Source organism: Paramormyrops kingsleyae, chromosome 5, assembly GCF_048594095.1.
Source record: "Paramormyrops kingsleyae isolate MSU_618 chromosome 5, PKINGS_0.4, whole genome shotgun sequence".
NCBI classification, from domain to species: Eukaryota; Metazoa; Chordata; class Actinopteri; order Osteoglossiformes; family Mormyridae; genus Paramormyrops; species Paramormyrops kingsleyae.
Genome location: NC_132801.1, coordinates 38,341,769 through 38,364,944, shown reverse-complemented (window position 1 = coordinate 38,364,944; position 23,176 = coordinate 38,341,769). Strand labels below are relative to the sequence as shown.

Here is a 23,176-nt window from a genome sequence, read left to right as displayed (position 1 = left end):
TAGGACCACTATTGTTCCTAATTTACATTAATGATATTGACACAAATACATACAGTAAACTGGTTAAATTTGCAGACGACACCAAGGTGGGCGGTGTAGCAGATACTGATCTAGCAGCAGAGAGGCTTCAACGGGATCTGGATTTAATTAGCGAATGGGCTGATACTTGGCAGATGAAATTTAACACAGATAAATGTAAGGTAATCCATGCAGGGAATATAAAGTACAGATATTTTATGGGTTCCACTGAAATAAAGGTATCTGATTATGAGAAAGATCTAGGTATGTATGTTGATGCTTCCATGTCCCACTCTCGCCAGTGTGGGGAATGTTGGGTTATATCTCTAGGTGTGTGGAGTTCAAGTCAAGGGAGGTGATGTTACACTTACATAATTCCTTGGTAAGATCCCACCTAGAATACTGTGTGCAGGTTTGGTCACCATACCTCAAGAAGGACATTGCTGCCTTAGAAAAGGTGCAACGAAGAGCTACGAGAATGATTCCTGGTCTTAGAGGAATGTCTTATGTGGAGAGTTTAGCGGAACTGAATCTGTTTAGCCTTGAGCAAAGGAGACTAAGGGGGGATATGATTCAGGTCTATAAGATTCTAACGGGTCTGGATGCTGTTCAGCCAAATGACTATTTAAATATTAGTCTAAATACTAGAATTCGTGGCCATAAGTGGAAATTAGCGGGAGAACATTTTAAAACAAATTTGAGGAAGCACTTCTTTACACAGCGTGTAGTTAGAGTATGGAATAGTCTTCCTGCTAGTGTAGTGGAAGCTAAAACCATGGGTTCCTTTAAATCAGAGCTAGATAAGATTTTAACAACTCTGAGCTATTAGTTAAGTTCTCCCCAAACGAGCTTGATGGGCCGAATGGCCTCCTCTCGTTTGTAAATTTCTTATGTTCTTATTACATTATTTCTGATTGTATCTCGTCTCTGGCAAACATTTTCAACTTGTTTTTATTCGTTGACGAAAGTGTCAATACATTTCGTCATAGTCTTAGGCGTCGCAAAATCATTTTTATTTAGTTAAGTCTGAAAATAAAGGTTGTTGACGATAATGACGACGAAAATTTACACTGAACATGAGGGGAGGTAAGGGTTTGGGGTCACAAATTCATTCTTTTTTGGAATTTCAAAAGGATAATTTTGATTTTTTAATAGTGTTTTTTGCTTCTGGTAGAAGTTTGTATAATTCCATTTTAAATAGGCTTAGAGACAGCGCACAGCATAATGAATAGCTACGGAAGAGGATTAAGGGCCACCATGAACATATTATTTGAATTCTGACTTTTTTCTCAGAATTCTGACTTTTTTCTCAGACTTTTTTTCTAAAAAGTCAGAATTCAAATAATATTTTCATGGTGGCCTTAATCCTCTTCCATAAATAGCACTGCGACAAGTCTGCCAATTTATTTTGGTTCGTTGCTAAACATTAAGGCAGTTCAACCCCTTAACGCACTGCATGACAACTTCAGTTGCCCCATAATGCACTGCACGATTATGTAGATTGCCCCATAACATACTTTGCAATGACGTCGGTTGCCAAGCTCTATTATCTCTGGCTAGGATGAGTTTTACGCATGTTTCATAAGGTCAGCCCCCACAGCGAAAGTAAACAAAACACAGCCGTGTTAAATGCATTAATTAATTTAAAACAATCACAACCATTAACGTGTTTGTATTTTGACAGCCCTACAAAAAAAATGTAAATATACAAAATAAAACAGACTCTCAGGCTTTGTTAAAAATTGCATTACATATTAAATAGGGGTGGGAAAAAATATTCCTGGTTTTGACGATTTGATATTGATTCACAAAATCAAGATCGATCTAGTTAATTTATACCTTTTCCCCACGACAGAATTTTACCTGTATCAATCTTCTTATCATACAGGTGGTGCTATTTTCACTACATTAGTATAAGCTTTGTGCTGTTTTTGAACAGGACACACCATCTAGTGAGGTCAAAAAATACAGCAAATGGATCATGAAGTGTCATTTTGTCCATCACTAGTCTGAAGTCATTTATTGTGCTTTGAATGAGACAGGTTGGGTTTGTTTTTAAGGAACTACACACATATGTCCCTCAAATAAAAAGACTATGGTACACAAGCCTTTCTTTAATGATTTTCACAATTTGTTTCCAGTGACTTTATTTGTAAATTTGTGTTCCATTTAGTTTTTTAAACATCTCTCCAAATAAGGAAAGCTGCTAAAAAGTATTTCATATCTCATTCCTATCAAATCGGAAATGAATCAAATCGTTAGCTTGTGAATCGAAATCTAATCAAATCGGGCATCTGTGCCACTACGTAGCCATAATATGAAACATTTAATACAGGGGTACACAGACTCTTGTTTCTTTACAATGCAGCCAATCCAATTTTGTGGAGGCTCCACTCAGTGATGCAAACACACCTTGATCATTCATTGGCCAGGAGATAAGTAACAGGAAGTCAGATTTGAAGAATGGTTGACTGATAAAGTTTGGAAATACCAGCATTTCTGTGATTCCTTGCTACAGGATTATAAATACTCCAAGATGGCTAACTATGCATGATTTTGTGTCAGAGCCATTTCGATTTAATTTAGTTTTTATATTATTGTGTATTTTCATTTGAAATCTAAATTTAGGTTTAGGCATAGTTTCATGTGCTTTCAGACATTAAGTTGTAGGACTTCGCTGGCTACCACAAAATGTTGCAATGTGGTGAAGTTTGCCATTTCTATGGTTCAAATGCATTACACGAGAGACCCAAAGATAAAGAAATCATTACTTTAGCTAAACAGTATTTAAAAAATGGTAACAGGAAGTATTTGACATTTGCTTTTATCTCAGCTAGTTTCAGAACCAATATTTATATAGTACAACCCCGTTATAATGGACTTTAGGGGACCTGCCAAAACAGTCCGTTATATCCAGAGTTGCTGCATGCCCAGAACACAACTACAGGACACCACTTACTCATGCCACACCTCAGCAGACACACTTGTGGTATAGATTATTATATTGTACATTTAGTAATCCAACTTTACCTGACTGTTGGAAGTATATATCGCCTATTAGTGGTTATACATGTACGGTACAGTAGAAACCTTGACCTCTTTGCTTACTGCATCCCTCCGGCTGTGCATGGTGATGGACAGCTACACAGACCAATCAGTGTTGCCTGCTGTTACACCATTGTGGTGAGAGGAAAAAGACAGGAGGCAGTTACTTAGTCCGTGAAAGGGATGAAGCACTTTTTTATCAATAACAAAGAGAAGAAAACCGAGAGAGCAAGATCCGGTTGCCGGCGAGAACCAAAAAAAAACTATAACAGGAAATCGAACAAGCCTTCAGAATAAGAGCACATCTGCCCTGAGAATTCTGATTGCTTATGAACCCACTACACCATGCCTATTTATAGAACATGACTGTTAATAATCCCAACTACGTATCTGCACTGGATATCACCAGCAAGTCACGCGCCTTGTAGGCGGGGCCTGCAAGTCTGTTTTAGCCGAACAAAACTACAGCTAAAAGCGGCCCTAGGGACCAAATTATTTGTCCGTTATAAGCAAAATTACGTTATATGCGAGTCCACTATATCTGATGCTTTTTCTGCATGTTCGTAAAGGTGCACGGCCGTGACCAGTGGACCTCGTCCGTTATAGACGATATTCTGTTATAAGAGAGTCCACTATAATGGGATTATACTGTAGTTGTCATTTAGTTGTAGTTTCTATTTTATTTCTGTATCTTAATTTACTTCACTTCATGGAAATGTTTTCATTAACAATTATAACCCTGCATTGTGTCCTGTAAGTACATAATACATGGTTAGTTTTAGTAAAATCCTAATTTGTTCTTATAACATCCATACCACACCTCATAAAAATGACTTAAGAGCAGCTTGCTTGGCGCATTGGCGTTAGAAGTATGAATATTCAGGACCATGGACAGTCCGGTACTGTGAAGCATGCTCCAAGCACACTTTCACGTTAAGTAACTGTAGTACATAATCTGGATACAAAAAAAAAAATTACCTCTAAATTACATTAAAATAAATTTGAAAACAAAGAATTGTTTTCTGTGTAAACAGCACGTCTCACAAGATGTGTTGATGTACCTCTTGTAATCAATCCCTCCTACTTGCAGTTTAAGTCCCTGCCTGCGGCACAAGTCCATCCTACCAGCAGCATAAGTCACTCCTCCTTGCGGCTGGCTCCAGGTTGCAGATGTACCCTTCTCAATCACTCTGCTCTTTTTTCTGATTATTAGGGGCCAAGCACCAAAGGTGCATGGGCACCAGTTGTTTTTGTTAGTATTTTTCACTATTAATAGGGGTGAAGCCAATAGAACTAATTGGTGATTTTGTATTTTTTAGTTTGGCACATCGACTGAGGACGGTTCCAGCTCTTCATACACCAGATTTGGGGTCAATCCATCCATCCCTCCCTCCCTCTAGTGACACCAAACCAAATTTCAAGATATGTTTTTGCTTATAACTTGAACCCCTTGGCCTAGATTGGTGATCTTTGATTCTTCTGAATCTTTGGATCATCCTGACTCGAATGCACCCATTGGCATTAATTTCCGCCATATTGAATTTTTCTGAAAACCTACTTTTACAAACTTTTCCTAGACCATTCATCCATTCCCCACCAAACTACAAAGGACTGGGACCAAAACCATATGCTAAGGCAAATGGTTTGGCTGCTGTCATCCAATGAATGTGATAAAGCCACCAAACAGGAAGTGAGGCCAACTCTCAGCAACACTGATATATCAAAACCAAATTTCGGATAGACTCAGGACCCAATTATGAGGAAGCTCCACAAAAATGGTGCCATTGTACCACTAGGGGGTGCTGCAATAAGCAAAAAAATATTTTAGCAAATATCTGTTGATCACTTTGCCCTAGAAAATCTTGTACAGTGGTACCTCAGTTCTGGAACTCATTAGAACTTTAATTTCTTAAAAGTCGAACCAACCAGTTAAAAAAAAAAAAACTATGTCAGGATTTGTCTCTGCCAGTCCCATCATTTTCACTGGCCTTCCCATATGCTCCTAATGGTTCAACAATCACCCCCACAAAAACTCTGGTGCTTAACCTCCATCTCTCTTTTAGGTAAATCTAAAAAACATATTACTCAGTATTACTTCCCTAACCTGATTTTAATCTGAAGGTGTGACAGGTTCTCTTGAATATTTCCTTCAGTGCATTATTTTGTGGTATATTTTCTATGTTCCGGTCTTTCCTCTTTTCAAATTCTTTTCCATGCCATCTATCCCCTGGTTGTGTGCTTGGCCATTGTTGCTGCTTGCAGCTATATTTACTTTTTTTTTTTTTTTTTTTTTTTTAAATCACAGTCCATTTGATGAGAGCTACGCTGCTGTGCCAGATAGATGCCCGTCAAATACCTGTTAAGTTTGTGGAAATTTTGAAGTTATTTTGTTTTTAAGGAGAAGAGGGGAAATATCACAGGACAATTATGTCACCCATCTGTGAAAACACTGGCAACATCAAAGAGCTCAACCTCAAATTTAAAGAAACATTTAGAAGTAAGACTATAAGACAAACTGCTAACATTAGCTATAGAGACCCAGGTATCACAATCCATGATAAAATCATTTCCTCATTGTTGTTATTTTTAGGCCACACTGCATTCTCTTGTACAAATAAATTCTTTACCATGTCTAGAGGGGAAAAAATGCCATGTGGGGACGTACTGTTGCACAGTTTTTACCCCGACGGCATTCCATAAGCACATTTAAACACAAAATGAACAGGATAAAACAAAAGCAGCATTTTTTTTCTTAATGGCTTCCAAAACGACAAAGATCTTATCCCAACATTACCTGTCCTGCACCGATCGCCGGCTCCTTCCGTGCGCCATGCCCCCTCGTTAACCTCATGTGGGATCCCCATGTGATCAGCTGTTTCTGGTTGTTTTCATTAATCCTCTGTATTAAGTCCGCGTTTCAGTTTGTTTCCCCAGTCCGGTCATTGTATTGTCTGTCTGCGTTTTGCCTGCCTTACCTGTAATTAAACCCCGTATTCCCCGATACCCTGACGTCTGTGCCTTTGTCTCCGTTCTGTGCCCGTTGGGCACGACAATATTATTATAATTAAATGTATTAATGGTTTATTATTAATATTAAAATAATGAATAAGAAATATTTTTAAATGTATTTTATTATATAATAATAATAATTACTGTTACTGTCTATCATTGTCTAAATGTACTTTTACTGTCTAAATATATGTATTCAGTTAGTGTAAACATGCACGGTGCTATCACAGCAAATGCGAGGCTGAGACTGAAGCGTCACCCTTTGTTTCCGCTGAAAGACGTGCCACGTGACTCATTTACCTAAGGTCGGTGTTCACGGTTTGACTTCTGAGATTCAGATCGAGTTCTAGGTAAAAAAAAATTCTAACTGGTTGGTTCGACTTTTAAGAAATTCCAGTTCTAATGAGTTCGACAACTGAGGTACCACTGTACTTAGATTACCTTACAGATTACATTTTTACAAGTATCTTACCCAACCCTGGCCACGCTTGTGACACAGCAAGTAGACGATGGAGCAGAAGCAGTGATACTGGCATTCATTCATGTTGGGGGCATTCATTGTTATGCAAGCACAATTCGCCAATATCGAGGTCAGAAAAATGATCATGGTTATGTCCATATATTGTAAGATAAGTCGATAACGTAATTACCGTGGCAGGCCTACTCCTATAATCATCATGTGTTACCAGTGTCACCAGCGTTAACTGAAAAAAGGTGGATGAATCTTTCTTCAATTAACATGACAGTTTACAAATCTTGTCCAATCTTTAGTGTCCTCACTGACATGGGGGGTATTTTCATGGGTAATAAGAATATTAGTGTGATTTTTAAATTCTTTATAGAACTGTAATTTTATTGCGTATACATTACCTGCAATGGCATAAAATGTCTCTTTAATTGCCTGCACTCGCAGGAGTCCAGGCAAAACAACAGCGAATTGCCAGGCAAACTGTACTCTTTGTACAGTATACAAAAAAGTGCCACTTGCAAAATATCTCAAGGCAATGCACATTGTCTGTGTGGCTGTGAGAGCCCAACTTCGCCTAGTTGGACTACTATACAGAGCTAATAAATCTGTAAAACATAATATTCCATCTTCCAACGGATTTCCATGCACGGACACTGATTAAGTGTGTGAGCTAATCCTTGTTTACGTAGAACAAACCTGTTCCGAGCAGGCTTGAGGATTTGGATGTGCTGCTATGACAACACATCCAGCAACAGTTTCGAAAAAGCAACAGATCCAGGATCATGCCAAATCGTCAATTACATCCGGCTAAACGAGTAAAACACATACAAAAAATACCCCCATGGAGTATCTGATCACCCTAACTCAGTATCTAGTCAAGCTTCATTTTCAGTAGATAAATGCTTTTTTTCTGCCTTAGTTAGTGGTTTTATTAGTAACTAATGAATTGAAAATAAATATTCCCTGCTGTAATGAAATTGCACTGAACTGTGAACCCAAAACCGACGTTTGTACGAAACCATGAGATTTTGTGTACCATTCACCCCTGTAACACAAAAAATCCCTACTAGCTAATCAGAAAAGACTTGCTTCTCACCTACAAGGGCAAAGTTCTTCTCCAGAAGCTCTCTGTGAGAGTTGAGCCAGGCCTGCGCTAGCCGGTTGTTCTTGTTCTTGCCAATGATGTAGTTCCCAATGTAGGTCAAAAGCCCAGTTACCATGAGAATCTCTATGTAGTAGCTCTCCCAGCCGCTGTGCAGGTGGGAAGGGACCTGAGGGTCAGAGCCACATGAACACATCACACAGAACCAGGGAGTTTCATTTAATAATAATAATAAAATAAATAAATAAATAAATAATCACATCTAACACTGTTGCTGACTACTCCTCCGCTCATTTCATGACAAGTGGAGCTGAGGCATGACTGAAGATAATTATTTCAAATCATTCCAAATAGCTTTAACTCCCCCCCCCAAAACTAGAAAATAAGGGTATACAAAGCCTTTGAATAAACGAGAGGCAATGCAAGAGGAAAACCAGGCACACACAAAAAAGCTTTAAAGCTGTTTCAGCAGTTTGTCAAATGGTAATTAAAGGCGACCCATCTAAGAAAAAGCCACACAGCTCTTCCTTGAACCACAGGCCAGATGGGGTTATCAGACTCACCCATATGGAAGACACCTTACCATCAAGAAATTGATTTCATCCTTAGGAGGAGAACTGGACTTCTCAAAGCCTTCAAATTCCTCTGTGTCATACTTGTTGTATACATCTTCCTCCTAAAAACCATGAATCAGGAAAAATCATCCATTAATATAGCTCCCAATTTTATCAGCACTCTATCACTGCTGGAACCATACTCCCACCTTGCTTATCTAGCATCTTCGCTCTTGTATGACACTGTGTAGGGCTGGACAATAATTCGATATCAATATATATCGCGATAGAATTTTTTTCGATAACGGTGATACGATTTTTAAACACATTTCCGATATTTCGATATACATTTGAATATTATATATATATTCACCGGCTTTTAAAAATGTATCACAAGTGCTAAACAGCGCGTATTCAAATCGCATTCACATCGCATTCACATGGTAATTTGCTGAACAACGCAGCTGTGAAACGTGATCCAGGTAAAACTTTTTTAGACAGCATAAATAATATTGAAGCATTTGTTTTCAAGCAGACTGTTAAAAGCAAAAGCAACAAAGCATTTTAGACTTTGTAAAGAAACCATAGTAACCACGTGTATGATACTTTTCAGAGCTGTGTCAGAGAGAAATGACTCGTGAATTTAATTTTGACACTGGTTAGCTTTTTGTAAAAACGAACTACAGTACACCCCGCAGGTTTTTTGTGATTTTGTGAGCGATCTTTGTGTTTTAAATGTTGGAGAATATAATTAAAGGTTTGTATCAAGAAACGACGGTGGTTTTTATTGTATACTGGTAAATCTCTGCTGTTAGTTGGTGGTATGCCTTTTGTTAGCCAACATGTATGTCGGGGCCGGCTCTACGCTGGGGCAACGCCCCCTTAAGCAAACGTCCTGCCCCCTTAAATCAAACTTTTAGAAGTTGAGGAAGAAAATAATAATTACCCACAAACTGAATATGGACAAGATTTACTACAGTAGCTGAAAAATCCACTGAAAAAGGCACAAACGAGATGATAAGTTTCACTTCTTGTTCGCTCTTTCCCTCCGCGTTCTGTTTGTGCGCGGGCTCACGCAGCACTCGGCAGATCCCCCACTCACCCTCCCCCCAGCTAAACATTCAATCACTGTTAGTATGCAAATGAGCCAGTTTCTCAGTAGGCAGGGCAAAGCGAAATGAGCTGCGTGATTGCGGAAGGTTTAGAGGAAACAGCAATCTCTCTCGTCAAAATCATAGTGACTAGTGAGATCATGGTTCGAATTATTTTTGTCTATTTGGGGGGGTCTTGATCGGGGGGTACTGTACCCCCCAGTACCCCCCGATCAAGACCCCCCCCAAATAGACAAAAATAGCAGTTTGGGGGGGGGGGGTATTAACATTTTTCTTGTTTTTTTTTTTTTTTTTTTTTTAAAAGAAAGATAACCTCACCTTGTAGGAAATTTTTATGTAAAACGATTTTAGACACCCCTAGTGTGGATCGTACCATTTGAACCACCTTGGCGCTAGAAGCAGCTTAGCCAGTCGGTTACGTCATTCATTCTCATTGAGCGACTTGTTCGTTGTGATTTCAAGATTCTTTATTCGTCACATACATAGTTATAACAAGTACAACATGTAGTGAAATGAACCCTGACCGATCCTATTTTTCAGTTTTATATTTCAAGACTCGGTGAATTGATTTTTTCTTTTTCATAACTTAGCCTACCCTTTTTAGTTTTGGTAATATTGGCAATAGTGAAAAGTGTTTTGTTGGGTTCAAATATGTTTGATACAGGCCATCCAATTAAGGTAAATGTCTTGTTTTTAATCTGATGAGGAATATTTTATTTTATTTTTTATTTTACTTTTCAGTTTTCCCCCTGAGGGATTGCCACCTTACTGTGGTCAGGGGCTTTGCGTGCCTCAGTGACCCTAAGAGCTACACCAGCAGAAGCTTAGCCTTCAGGTGGGACACCCAAGTTGGACAGGTCTTAGGGCAGAGGCCTGACAAAGTGCAATCCATTTACATGACAAAAACAGTTATCCAGAGCACCACCCCACCCCTTTCCCGCCTTTGTCGCCACCATGTGCCCCCTTCACATTTCTGTCTGCCCCCTCATATATGCATGTCTAGAACCGGCCCCGATGTATGTACATATATATAGCATGCCAATCGCGTCAAACAAATCGCGGCAATGCCAAAAACCCGTGCATGTACATTCTCAGTTATTAACGCACATAAATACATTTCAAGCACATGCTAATATATTGCTGCCATATTGGTTTTCGGTTATCTCGATCATCGGTTATCTCGACGCTTTTTGGCAACCCCCTAGGCCGGCGACATAACCGGGTTCGACTGTATATGAATAATCAGCCTGTTCTAGTTTAAATGGAAATATATTATTGTTAATAAGCCGAGTCTGAGAGTTTTATTTATTTGATAGTTTATTTCACATTTCTTGTTTGTAAAGGCTAAATACAAATAAAAAGTGAACCTTTTTTTTTTGTACTGTTTTTATTTAAAAAAAAAATTATATAATTTTAATAGGAGGAGCCTGGAGGTATTATAGACTTTGCAAATTCAGTTTGCAGACAACCATTGTGCGTGTCCTCGGCAGTTTTTTCCTGAGGCTTTTTAATATTGTCCATATCGATATCGGAATTATATTGTATCGACCAAAATTAAGAAATATATCGTGATATAAATTTTTGCCATATCGTCCAGGCCTACACTGTGTACAGCATTCAGGGATGACAAGGCTAACACCAATTCTGAAGTTACCCATTCACTATTCTCACCAGAGTGTCAGAGTCCTCAAAGCCCTCCTGATCACCCTCCAGCTCCACAGTGGCCTCATCATCGAGGGCTCCATTGTCGCCACCGCTATTGGGTGGGCTGATGTCCAGCATCACTCGGGGCACGGGTTCAGCCTCAGCACCTGCATCATCACCCATCTCCTCAAACTCCGTGAAGTCATTGTCATCAAACTCCGTCAAATCCTCTCCGTCATCAAAACCACCCCAGCAGAAGGGCATCAGGGAAAATAGGAGCAATGTGTGGAGGAGCAGAAGAGCCTGCATGGTCAAATCTGGGATACAGGAGGGAGGCATCAGCAAAGTGTAAGAAAATGGAGTGTATATGCTTTTATCCTAACAATAGAGTAAAACAGAAAAAGCAGTAATATAAGCTTTCATGAGTACCTTCTAGGGCTGGGGGATACCATATCGATATTATATCGCGCATGCGCAATAATCACCAGGGCTTCAGATGATAGACGAAGCATTTGTTCATGCACCAGCTTTTCAGTGAAATACGGACATTTATTTACACCCACAATTTAAGCAGTTTAGTAATATGGCTAAAATATTAATGAGGCTTTGTATGACGTCCAAAAGTCATTATTAGTATAAATACGGCATATCCTTATGTTTCATAAATGTGTCAGACTTTGAACTGCAAAAAGTACCACCACACCGCCGACGTCTTTTTACGTTGTTTATCCACAAGATCTCCTCTTTTAAAAGATGTCGTGGCTGCTCTTCTTCACCGCAACTTCAGTGCATGTTGCACTGAGGTATACAAACTGTAGTAGGCTTGGGCGGTAATACGGTAATATGGTATACCGCGGGATCTAAAAATAGCAACGGCATCAGTTTCAATACCGTTATACCGTTATAAAAACAATGCACTTATATAGGAGACAAGGATTAAATATTAAATACAATTTATTTAATGCCTAAAAATGCATATGCGTGGTTGTCATCACGTGACAGCGTGGAGGAGAAATAGAGAGGTGGGGAAAGATGGCGAGTCGCACACCAAGGGACCTGGTCTCGAAAAAGAACACAACTTCTGCAGTTTGGCAGTATTTTGGGTTTCGACCGAACGAGAAGGGAGAGGCGGTAAATACGGACGAGGCAATTTGCAAATTGTGCAACAAAAAGGTGACCGCGAGAGATGGAAATACCTCGAACCTAAGGTCGCATATACGAAACCACCATCCACTCACTGCTGCGAGGATGGACCCGAGTTCACTCAGTGCAACAGTTTCAACGCCTCCCGATGCAGGACCAACAACATCTAGGTCCACCGCCAGTACGCAGCAGACGATAATGGGGGCCTTCGGGAAAACAACAAAGTATAAAAGGGACAGTGTCCGTTGGAAAACCTGTACTGATGCAGTGACAAAATACTTGGCGAAGGAAATGGTCTCTTTCCACACAGTGGAAAAAAAGTCCTTTAAGGACCTGGTAAAGGTCCTAGATACCCAGTACGAGCTGCCTGGACGGAAATATTTCTCACAAACAGCCGTCCCACATTTGTATAGTAAAGTTAGAGACAATGTTCAAGTGCTGCTGTCAGCGGCAGACAGTTATTCCTTAACAACTGACATGTGGTCGTCAGTTAACATGACACCATATACACTAGGGCTGCACGATATATCGTTTCAGCATCGTCATTGCGATGTATGCATGTGCAATAGTCACATCGCAGGATGTGGGATGTTAAGTAACGCAAATTAAATTAAGCGGCGTGGACAACGCTTTTGGTGTTTTTGCTAAACTAACAAATGTCACACTGTTCTTATTCTTAAACAATCCACAAAAGTCTGTCTAACATAATTTAAATCAATTTAAAGGTTTTTGGATATGGAGTCGACACGCAGCTTTGCACCGGCAGCTAACAAACATGTCGATCACAGAACGAACCACCAAGCACAAACATTCTAACCATTTAACCCAGCGTTATTTTGTCACTCATGTTAACTCTCATATGCAAAAAGCTTCCATAGTTTAATGCTCATGCTCTGTTTAGTACTGATTAAGTTATCATTACCATTATATTTGGGCTGAATCAGGTCAATCTTTCTAGAATTATTAATTATACCAATAGAGCAGTGGTCACTAACAGGCGGACCGCGCCGGACCCGGACCCAGAAGCTGTCCCATACGGACCTGGACCGATAGCCAAAACAGAAAGTTATGATTTAAAACCTGATGGGGCCCTTCTATTTTAACCGCCACAGCTTTTGTAGTCTTTTCAGTAGTGGTTTAGCACTAGAACTGCCGCTTCCCACACCAATGCACGTCAAACGCCTTTAACTGCGAAGCGTAGTTCGGCGTATGCAGCCCTTTGTCTGCGCTAATGTGCCATTAGTGTTAATAACTGCAGCAAAGCGACCAAAAAGCCGTAATGTTCCTAAGAGAGTGGCTGGTCTGTCCGGAAATCATATTGCTGAAAAGATTTCAAATACAGTATGTATTATATAACATGTTGGATAAATAGACATAGTTTATTGGTGATTTCATGTTCGTGGAAGTTTCCGCTTTTTTAACATATGTATAAAGTAATATTATCTGTTATATAGGTCAACTCAGGTGAAACAAAAATTGTACGTTTTCATCATCTGGCACGCCACTCATGATTTCAGACTTGCACAGGAAATCTTACGACAAATCTATATTATTCCATTATAAACCTAAAATGAGCTACGTCAAAAGTGTGTTTACATGGTTAAATACAAAAGCATACTATTTACAAGGTAAGAACTGTTACATGTGTGTGCAGACATCTCGAATTGAATTGCACTGAATTAATTTGATTTGACAGTCAGGTACTGATTACATGCAATGTTGATACAACTGATATGCTACTTAAATATACATCACACTAAATAGTTAGACATTATGATCTTCCAGACCTTTGCTTCAAGAAATTTTCTCTAACTGGACCTCTTTAAATTTTAGTTGAATACCCCTGCAATAGAGCTATTGAACTAATTAGAATTTTTTAAATCCCAATATCGCAATATATATCGCAGAAAGCATAAATATTGCAATGTGATTTATTCCCAATATCGTGCAGCCCTAATATACACTCACCTAAAGGATTATTAGGTGCGTTCAATTTCTCATTAATGCAATTATCTAATCAACCAATCACATGGCAGTTGCTTCAATGCATTTAGGGGTGTGGTCCTGGTCAAGACAATCTCCTGAACTCCAAACTGAATGTCAGAATGGGAAAGAAAGGTGATTTAAGCAATTCTGAGTGTGGGGCCGGTCTGAGTATTTCACAATCTGCTCAGTTACTGGGATTTTCACGCACAACCATTTCTAGGGTTTACAAAGAATGGTGTGCAAAGGGAAAAACATCCAGTATGTGGCAGTCCTGTGGGCGAAAACGCCTTGTTGATGCTAGAGGTCAGAGGAAAATGGGCCGACTGATTCAAGCTGATAGAAGAGCAACTTTGACTGAAATAACCACTCGTTACAACCGAGGTATGCAGCAAAGCATTTGTGAAGCCACAACACACACAACCTTGAGGCAGATGGGCTACAACAGCAGAAGACCCCACCGGGTACCACTCATCTCCACTACAAATAGGAAAAAGAGGCTACAATTTGCACGAGCTCACCAAAATTGGACAGTTGAAGACTGGTTGGTGCTGGTGTAATGGTGTGGGGGATGTTTTCTTGGCACACTTTAGGCCCCTTAGTGCCAATTGGGCATCGTTTAAATGCCACGGCCTACCTGAGCATTGTTTCTGACCATGTCCATCCCTTTATGACCACCATGTACCCATCCTCTGATGGCTACTTCCAGCAAGATAATGCACCATGTCACAAAGCTCGAATCATTTCAAATTGGTTTCTTGAACATGACAATGTGTTCACTGCACTAAAATGGCCCCCACAGTCACCAGATCTCAACCCAATAGAGCATCTTTGGGATGTGGTGGAACGGGAGCTTCGTGCCCTGGATGCACATAAGAACATCTTGCAGTTGATGGAGATTTGTGGGATGCACATAAGAACATAAGAACATAAGAAATATGGCCTCCTCTCGTTTGTATATTTCTTATGTTCTTATGTGCATCCCACAAATCTCCATCAACTGCAAGATGCTATCCTATCAATATGGGCCAACATTTCTAAAGAATGCTTTCAGCACCTTGTTGAATCAATGCCACATAGAATTAAGGCAGTTCTGAAGGCGAAAGGGGGTCATATACCGTATTAGTATGGTGTTCCTAATAATCCTTTAGGTGAGTGTATGTCTCTGACTGTCCATACTATTACACCTGACTGGAAACTTGAATCGAAATGCCTGCAAACTACGTATTTTCCTGAGAGTCATACAGCGGACAATCTTACTGCTGCTCTCAGAGCTGCACTTCAGGAATGTCAACTTGACGAGAAAAAACATTCAGCCATAACCACTGACAACGCTGCAAACATTCATGCCGCAACCAGGTCCCTGCATTGGCCGTGGCTTAACTGCTTTGGTCACAATCTAAACTTGGCTGTCACAAATGGATTGCATGACCAGTGGCAAAAAAACCGAGCGCGCCCTCGGACTATGCCATAATATTGTCGGGGCCTTTTCACACAGCTGGCAACGTAAGCATGAACTCCACAAGAAGCAAGTGGACTTGGGACTCCCAAAACATACTGTAGTCTCATAACGGTAAGCATAAAACGTGCAGAGAGTTCCTCAGGGGCAGGGGCTCAAATGTAAAAAAAGGGGCATATATATATATATATATACTCAGCAAAAAAAGAAACGTCCCTTTTTCAGGACTGTGTATTTCAACAATAATGTTGTAAAAATCCAAATAACTTTACAGATCTTCATTGTAATGGGTCTAAACAATGTTTTCCATGCATGTTCAATTAACCATAATCAATGAATTAACATGCACATCCGAATATCACACCTACGTGACAGGTACAGGATGGCCACAACAACTGCCCGAGTCACACCAGGAACACACAAGCCCTCAGTCCAGCCTAGGGATGGCGAAAACTAAAAAATTTCTTGACCGACCACCGAGCCTCAGTAGCCGGTTGAAACCGGTTAACCGATTAGTTTAAAATATGGTACGCTATTTGAAATAACAGCCATTTCGAGCCGCGCCTGCAATTTCGCAACTCTGTCGCATCTCTCTGCCGCTCTGCCTTCCGCACACACACACACACACTGCCACTCACGTCACTTTTTTAAAATCCCCTACAGCGCGAAACATGAGTCCCGCAAACGCGGCGCCGAAGAGCTTGTTGTATGTAATCGTAGGACAAATGGCTCCTTAGTTTCAAATGGTTTGGGTACAAGGTGATCGCTTTGAAAATAAAGGCGTTTGTCTAGGTTAGAAGCTCATTTGAAACATTGCCACGGCTCATTTAAGAAAATGACAGCTCCGAAGAGACGCCGCTTTAGTTGAGGTAGTGCTAACCATAATAAAGAAAGATGATGATCATCATCACCTTATCGGTTACCACTGAAATGTAGATGTAATGTATTTCCAAATCTAAGCCCATCTTATGCGGAATGTTGCCTAATAGACTGCAACATGATAAAACCAATGGATAAAACAGGCACCTTCAGAATGCGTAAAAGACGCACCGGCCAAGGCAGGTCTAACTCACTGTGTGCCTTCTAATAACGGACAGGACAACTCTGTTGTATAATTAATATTATTTTTTTATTTTTCAAAAAGACAAGTGTCAACTTCTGTTAAGGGCAACATCTCCTAAACCATAACAGACAAAAACCTACAGCTATTCTTAAGAATAACATTAAATAAACGAAAAATTATTAGAATCTATGAATGAGAATACTGTAGCCAACAAACAGCTCACAGACAGGTGTTAAGGGTGCTAATTATTAAAACATAACACAACGGTTTGGCCATTAGTTATTCTTGGAAAATAAATTAACGAAAAACAAGTTAAAGTTAAATTTCGCAAACCTTGTGAGCGCGCGAACCCAAACGCTGTGACCTCGCGCCAAATGTTTTTATTGGTTTATTAAGTACAAACAGGCGATCGAGTTATGAAAAATTGAGTGTGAGGGATAATTTGTTCACTTAACACAAAAAGATGAGGAATGAGATGGCTAACTGTAGTAGCGTATAGTCCACTGTCTATAATAGCCTAATTTAGATATCACTTTTTTTTTTAACCGACTACCGACAACTTTGACCGGTTAACGTTGATACGGTCAACCACCGGTCAAACGGTCATCGGTTAACATCCCTAGTCCAGCCTCTCTCAGCCTATTGCGGACAGTCTGAGCACTGATGGAGGGATTGTGTGTTCCTGGTGTGACTCGGGCAGTTGTTGTGGCCATCCTGTACCTGTCACGCAGGTGTGATATTCGGATGTACCGATCCTGTGCAGGTGTTGTTACACGTGGTCTTCCACTGCGAGGATGATCAGCTGTCCTTCCTGTCTCAGGCGTCTCACAGTGCGGACATGGCAATTTATTGCCCTAGCCACATCAGCAGTCCTCATGCCTCCCTGCAACATGCCTAATGCACGTTCACGCAGATGAGCAGGGACCCTGGGCATCTTTCTTTGGGTGTTTTTCACAGTCGGTAGACAAGTCTCTTTAGTGTCCTGCGTTTTTAGAACTGTGACCTTAAATGCCTACTTTCTGTAAGCTGTTATGGTCTTAACGACCATTCCACAGGTGCATGTTAATTAATTGATTATGGTTAATTGAACATGCATGGAAAACATTGTTTAAACCCTTTACAATGAAGATCTGTAAAGTTATTTGGATTTTTACAACATTATTGTTGAAATACACAGTCCTGAAAAAGGGACATTTCTTTTTTTGCTGAGTATATATGCTTTGCATCACATAAATAAATTATATTGGAAAGTAGGCTATATTAAAATAGAAAACCATTTTTTAAATTGTAATTTTTTATCAAATAAATGCAGGCTTGATGCGCATAAGGGACTTATTTAGCCTAAAATAAATGTGCATGCAAATTTGACCAATTGGAATAATATACATTAATGGACTTCTTTATTTATGCATTCATTCATTTATTTAGGCCTATTTATTCATTCATTCGTTCATTTATGCCAATTCATTCATTCATTCGTTTATTTATGCCTATTTATTCATTCATTCGTTTATGCCTATTTATTCATTCATTTGTTTGTTTATTTAGGCCTATTCATTCATTTAATCGTTTATTCATCATTCATTCATTAATTCATCCATCCACCCGTCGGCAGGACTGCGCAACTCGCTGGGGCTCCAAACTGGCAATGGTGGAGCGCATCCTCGAGCAGGCCCAAGCGATCAGACACATCCTGTCTGATGACAGAAGGAGCAGCCTGTCCCTGACCTGGCAGGACATGGACGTCTTGAAAGCTGTTCACGAAGCACTGAAACCAGTCGGTGACTTCACTGATATTCTGTCAGGAGAAAATTATGTGACCAGTTCCTGTATCCTCCCCATACTACAGCTCTGCAGGGACAATGTGTTGGCTGCGTCAGAAAATCACCTACAGCTAACAAAGTCAATCAAAACTGGAATTCTAACAAAGCTGGAGGCCAAGTATGAATCCAATTCAGTGTGCAAAATATTGCGAAAATGCACTTTCCTCAACCCTCGTTACCGTGGAGGATATGAGACAGATGACAACGCATTAGCTGAGACCAAGGCTGAATTACAGGCTGAGATCGTGAGCTTAGAGGCAGCAGGTCCAGCGGCCATCAGAGTGGAAGAGGGAGAGGCGCAACCTGCACCCTCACGAAAGTACCTGTGCGTCTGTGCCACAAGCACACCATTCATTCAGCGGGTTTTCATCACTGCAGGTAAAGTTGTCGGTCCACAACGTGCCCTGTTAAAGCTGGACAAAGTAAACATGCTGGTTTTTCTAGCGAAAAATCTTGACTAGATTGATGTCACTTGCCATTCGTTCCTATTCGCACTGTGTTTATTTTTATTTATTTAATTGATTCAGGTATTTTTATTTGGTTTACGTTAAAAACAATATTGGAAATAAGACTGGAAAGAAGTTTTTGTTTAGGACTATTGCTTTGCAATACTTTTTATAATATGGATATGTTTACTGTATGTTAATTCAACTCTGGTTGACTGTTGTGGGTCTATTTGCACTTTTTTATAAGCTGCTCTTCTTTGTTATTAAAAGTTGTTCAGGCGGTGTGATTTAATTTGATTTGTGTGCGCGAAAACTGTTCTGGATGTTTATGTTAATTTAATTCTGTTTGACTGTTGTATTTGCACTTTTTTATAAACTGCTATTTGTTGCTAATAAAAGTTGTTAATATTGTTCTGCATGTTATTTTGTTATTGTTTCAGTATTAGTGTTTGATATTCAGTTTCTGAACGGTTTAGGCACAAGCCAACAGTTTGGTGACGCTGTCTGAGCCTTACGTCACAATTTTTTTATTATTCACGGTAATACCGTATACCGAGGTAAAATAGGGAGGTTTGACGGTATCAAAATTTGGATACCGCCCAAGCCTGAACTGTAGTATACCAAAACAGTATTATGTGGGGTGCTCCGCTAATCAAATTTAAGAAGCATAAATTTTATACAGATTACTAACTTTTGGGTATCACAAAACGCATCATTAATATTTTAGCCATACTACTAATCCTCTTACCAAATTATGGGCGTAAATTAATGTCCATATTTCACCGAAAAGCTGGCGTCCGGCCAAATGCTTTGTCTATCATCTGAAGCCCTGGTGATTATTGCGCATGCGCGATATAATACCGATATGATATCGCCCAGCCCCAATACCATTTGAATCTTTCTTGGAAGAGCTGCCAAAATGATGGACAGATTATGCAATGTTATTATTAATGGACAAAACCAGCCATATGATATGTATGTCATCTTGGACAGATCTAGCAGGGAAAGAGCTATGGTAAACAACAAATTTTCAAAGGTATCCAGTACTTAAATGTCCTGCAAAGGGACATTAACCCAGGAAACCTGAAGTTGCAGTGTGCACAAGGGCAACAAATGACCATCAAATAATATTGCAGACTTTAAGGGTGCTTTTCCACTGCACATAACAATGCAAGGCATATGTCCTGAAGGGGGTCAAATAACAGGTCAATGTTTTATACAAGTAATACACATATACACTATATTTCCAAAAGTATTGGGACACCCCTCCAAATCATTGAATTCAGGTGTTCCAATCATCTCCATAGTCACAGGTGTATAAAATCAAGCACCTAGGCATGCAGACTGCTCCTACAAACATCCGCAAAAGAATGAGTCCCTCTCAGGAGCTCAATGAATTCAAGTGTGGTACAATAATAGGAAGCCACCTGTGCAATAAATCCTTTCGTGGAATTTCCTCGCTACTAAATATTCCACAGTCAACTGTTAGTGGTATTATAACAAAGTGGAAGCAATTTGGAACAACAGCAACTCAGCCACGAAGTGGTAGGCTATGTAAAATCACAGAGCAGGGACAATGAATGCTAAGGCACAGAGCGTGCAGAAGTCGCTAACTGTCTGCAGAGTCAATAGCTACAGACCTCCAAACTTCGTGTGACACCTTGGTAATGAGACTTTTTTTATAGACCATCAACTAGGACTAAATCAGCTTATATTCATTTGCACTGATAGGGGGCAGGATTGCCTTTCTAAATACTGACAGATTTCAGCTGGTTTCTTGGCTGTTTATGCCTTCTTGCACCTTCTTTCCTTCATGTTCAATACTTATTTCCTGTGTCATTTCAACTTAATGTATGGACTTATTTGTTTTGATTTATTTGTCTGTGTGAATTACTTGGGTTGTCCCAAACATCTCGTGTAAATTTCATGTCAATAGCCCCATTAGAAATATATTTACTGAGAAAAATGTTGACACAATATATATATATATATATATATATATATATATATATATATATATATATATATATTCGTTAATAATAAAAATTGACTTGTTACTTCAAGACCTTCACTGTAAAAGTAAAACAATACAGCAGGTAAGCTAATACTCTGAATTGATTTCACAGATTCAAAGATTTTTTTAACAATTCATTTTTGAGCCCTGGACGGTATGAGTAATTCATATTCCTAATTTAATCAAAATCAAAAATGGTGACGCAGAGACTATTTGTTGACTTAAAATGGAATGACCCACGCGCTTACTGGTGATCAATTAATACATGTATACTATTGTTTGTTAAAGAGAAAATGAGCAGGTGTTTTCATCGAGACTTAATGGTTTTCTGTACAACTTAATTCATCCGCATTAAGGCTAGCTCCCACAGAAAATATCTACTAGTTGAGCAAAACAAAACAGCTAACTGGCGCTGAAACCGATTTCAAATGTGATTTATACCAGGACTGCCATTTGGTGTCGTCTCAGTCGACCACCATACAAATCCCTCACGAATACAAGAAAATGCATAATTTCTCAGCTCTCCTGTGTACTTTAAAGTTTCTATAGCACCGTATTGCTGCACAGTACATGCATTTCCCACAGGTCTCCGTTCAGCAATATCTGTAATAATCAGCAAAATACTCAATAATTAACACTGGTAACTCTGAGTAAATCATTCATTTGCAGACCAACCCGAACAAGTTTCGGCATGTTCAAAACAAAGTTACAGTCATCAGTGCCCATAAAATGTTAATGGAATTACACGTGTAGGCGGTTTACGGCTTGTTAAATTACTAGACAGTGAGGTGTTCGTTATACATAAATGGCAACAAAATAAGCTCGGTCGTATCTTACCGTGTAGGTTGTCTTCGTTGTAGAAAACTGTAGCCTGACAACTTGAACGTACGTGTTCTAGCAACTTTACTATCGTTTTGCCGAAAGAAGCGAAGCTGGAAAATCTTGCCCTACCTACAACCGTGGTGACTACATAATATTCAACTGACACCGACTTACTCTTCGCTGTTCGGGTTCCCTAGAGTTATACGTGTGCAGCGCCACCTAGCGTGTTGGAGTGGGATAGACTTTTATCCTAAACATTCAGATTACACTTTTTCTCAGTTGCTTTCATGCAATTTCCTCATCAGAAACACCATTCTCACCACTCTTAATGCAGTTCTCAAAACATTTCATGCATTTCTCCTAACACTAAATCACCTGTGCAGAAGACACTAAAACAATCAAAACCTTGTGCACATGTGTCAGAGCATACAACATCAATCACTTCATCGCTGTGACAAATGAATAAAACACTTTCACCAGTGCATCAAGACTTAGTCAGCAAATATTTTAATCTTTTAATTAAATCCTTACTAAAATCTAATGTAGAGAAAAAAACAGAATAAAATATAATATGAAACATTTGTAAATTTACAGATAATTACTGTAATTGAGAAAGAATAGAACCAAGTAACAGAAAATATACACAAAAATATGGAATTGAACATTTAGTGTAGTACATTATATTACAGTATGCAGTACATTTATACAGATATGTATAGATGGACAAACCTACATCAAATGACTGTCTTACGTGCCCCTTGGTTTAGAGCAGGGGGAACAAGGATGTGCCATGAAATCCCTCAAGGGGCATCCAGTCTCTCTTCCCTGTTAGGCCACATCACTGTGTTTACATCACACCTGATATTTTCTCTTCTGAGACAAAGCGGGAGAAATCGTTTGGCATACCACACCCAGGCCCGACAAGCCTCAGGTGTGATGTCCCCACAGCCAGCATCCATTGCCTCCAGTAATGACATTTGGTCATGGGGCCTGCAATCATACACCTTCCACCTCCAAGCAGAGAAGAATTCCTCAATAGGGTTGAGGAATGGTGACTAAGGCGGCAGGAACACCATCATCACTTGTTAGTGGGTTTCAAACCATTCCCTCACATGGTTTGAATGGTGAAAATGTACATTGTCCCCAATCACAACATAGCATGGCATGTTGACCCTCAAACCCTTCTTGGATTTTCTGGAGTAGTGCACATCCAAAAACTGAAGAAGCCGGTCGGTGTTGCTGGGCCCAGTGGTGGCTGCATTGTGAATGACTCCATGTTCAGCAATAGCAGCACACATTGTGATGTTGCCCCCATGCTGGCCTGGGACATATACTATGGCCCTCTGACCTTTTATGTTCCTGCCACGTTGCCTTACTTTGTTTAGGTTAAATCCTGCTTCATCTACATACACCAAAATGTGCTTGGTCTCACTGGCCTCCAACTCAAGTATCCTCTAAATATAAACACAA

The 23,176-nt window shown here is 39.7% G+C and overlaps 1 protein-coding gene across 1 annotated transcript in view; it reads right to left on the bottom strand.

Annotated features, from left to right (window-relative positions):
* The window catches only part of ccdc47 (coiled-coil domain containing 47), a 38,571-nt gene extending 16,681 nt beyond the window's left edge, over window positions 1–21,890 (bottom strand). Inside the window, exons 1-4 of the mRNA XM_072712726.1 lie at window positions 21,722–21,890; window positions 10,981–11,270; window positions 8,227–8,319; window positions 7,638–7,812 (exon numbers count right to left, since the gene is read on the bottom strand). Of these exons, the coding sequence (XP_072568827.1) occupies window positions 7,638–7,812; window positions 8,227–8,319; window positions 10,981–11,262 (550 nt within the window). The 5' untranslated portion in view covers window positions 11,263–11,270; window positions 21,722–21,890. The remainder of the gene's footprint in view (window positions 1–7,637; window positions 7,813–8,226; window positions 8,320–10,980; window positions 11,271–21,721) is intronic.
* Window positions 21,891–23,176: the final 1,286 nt, after the last annotated feature.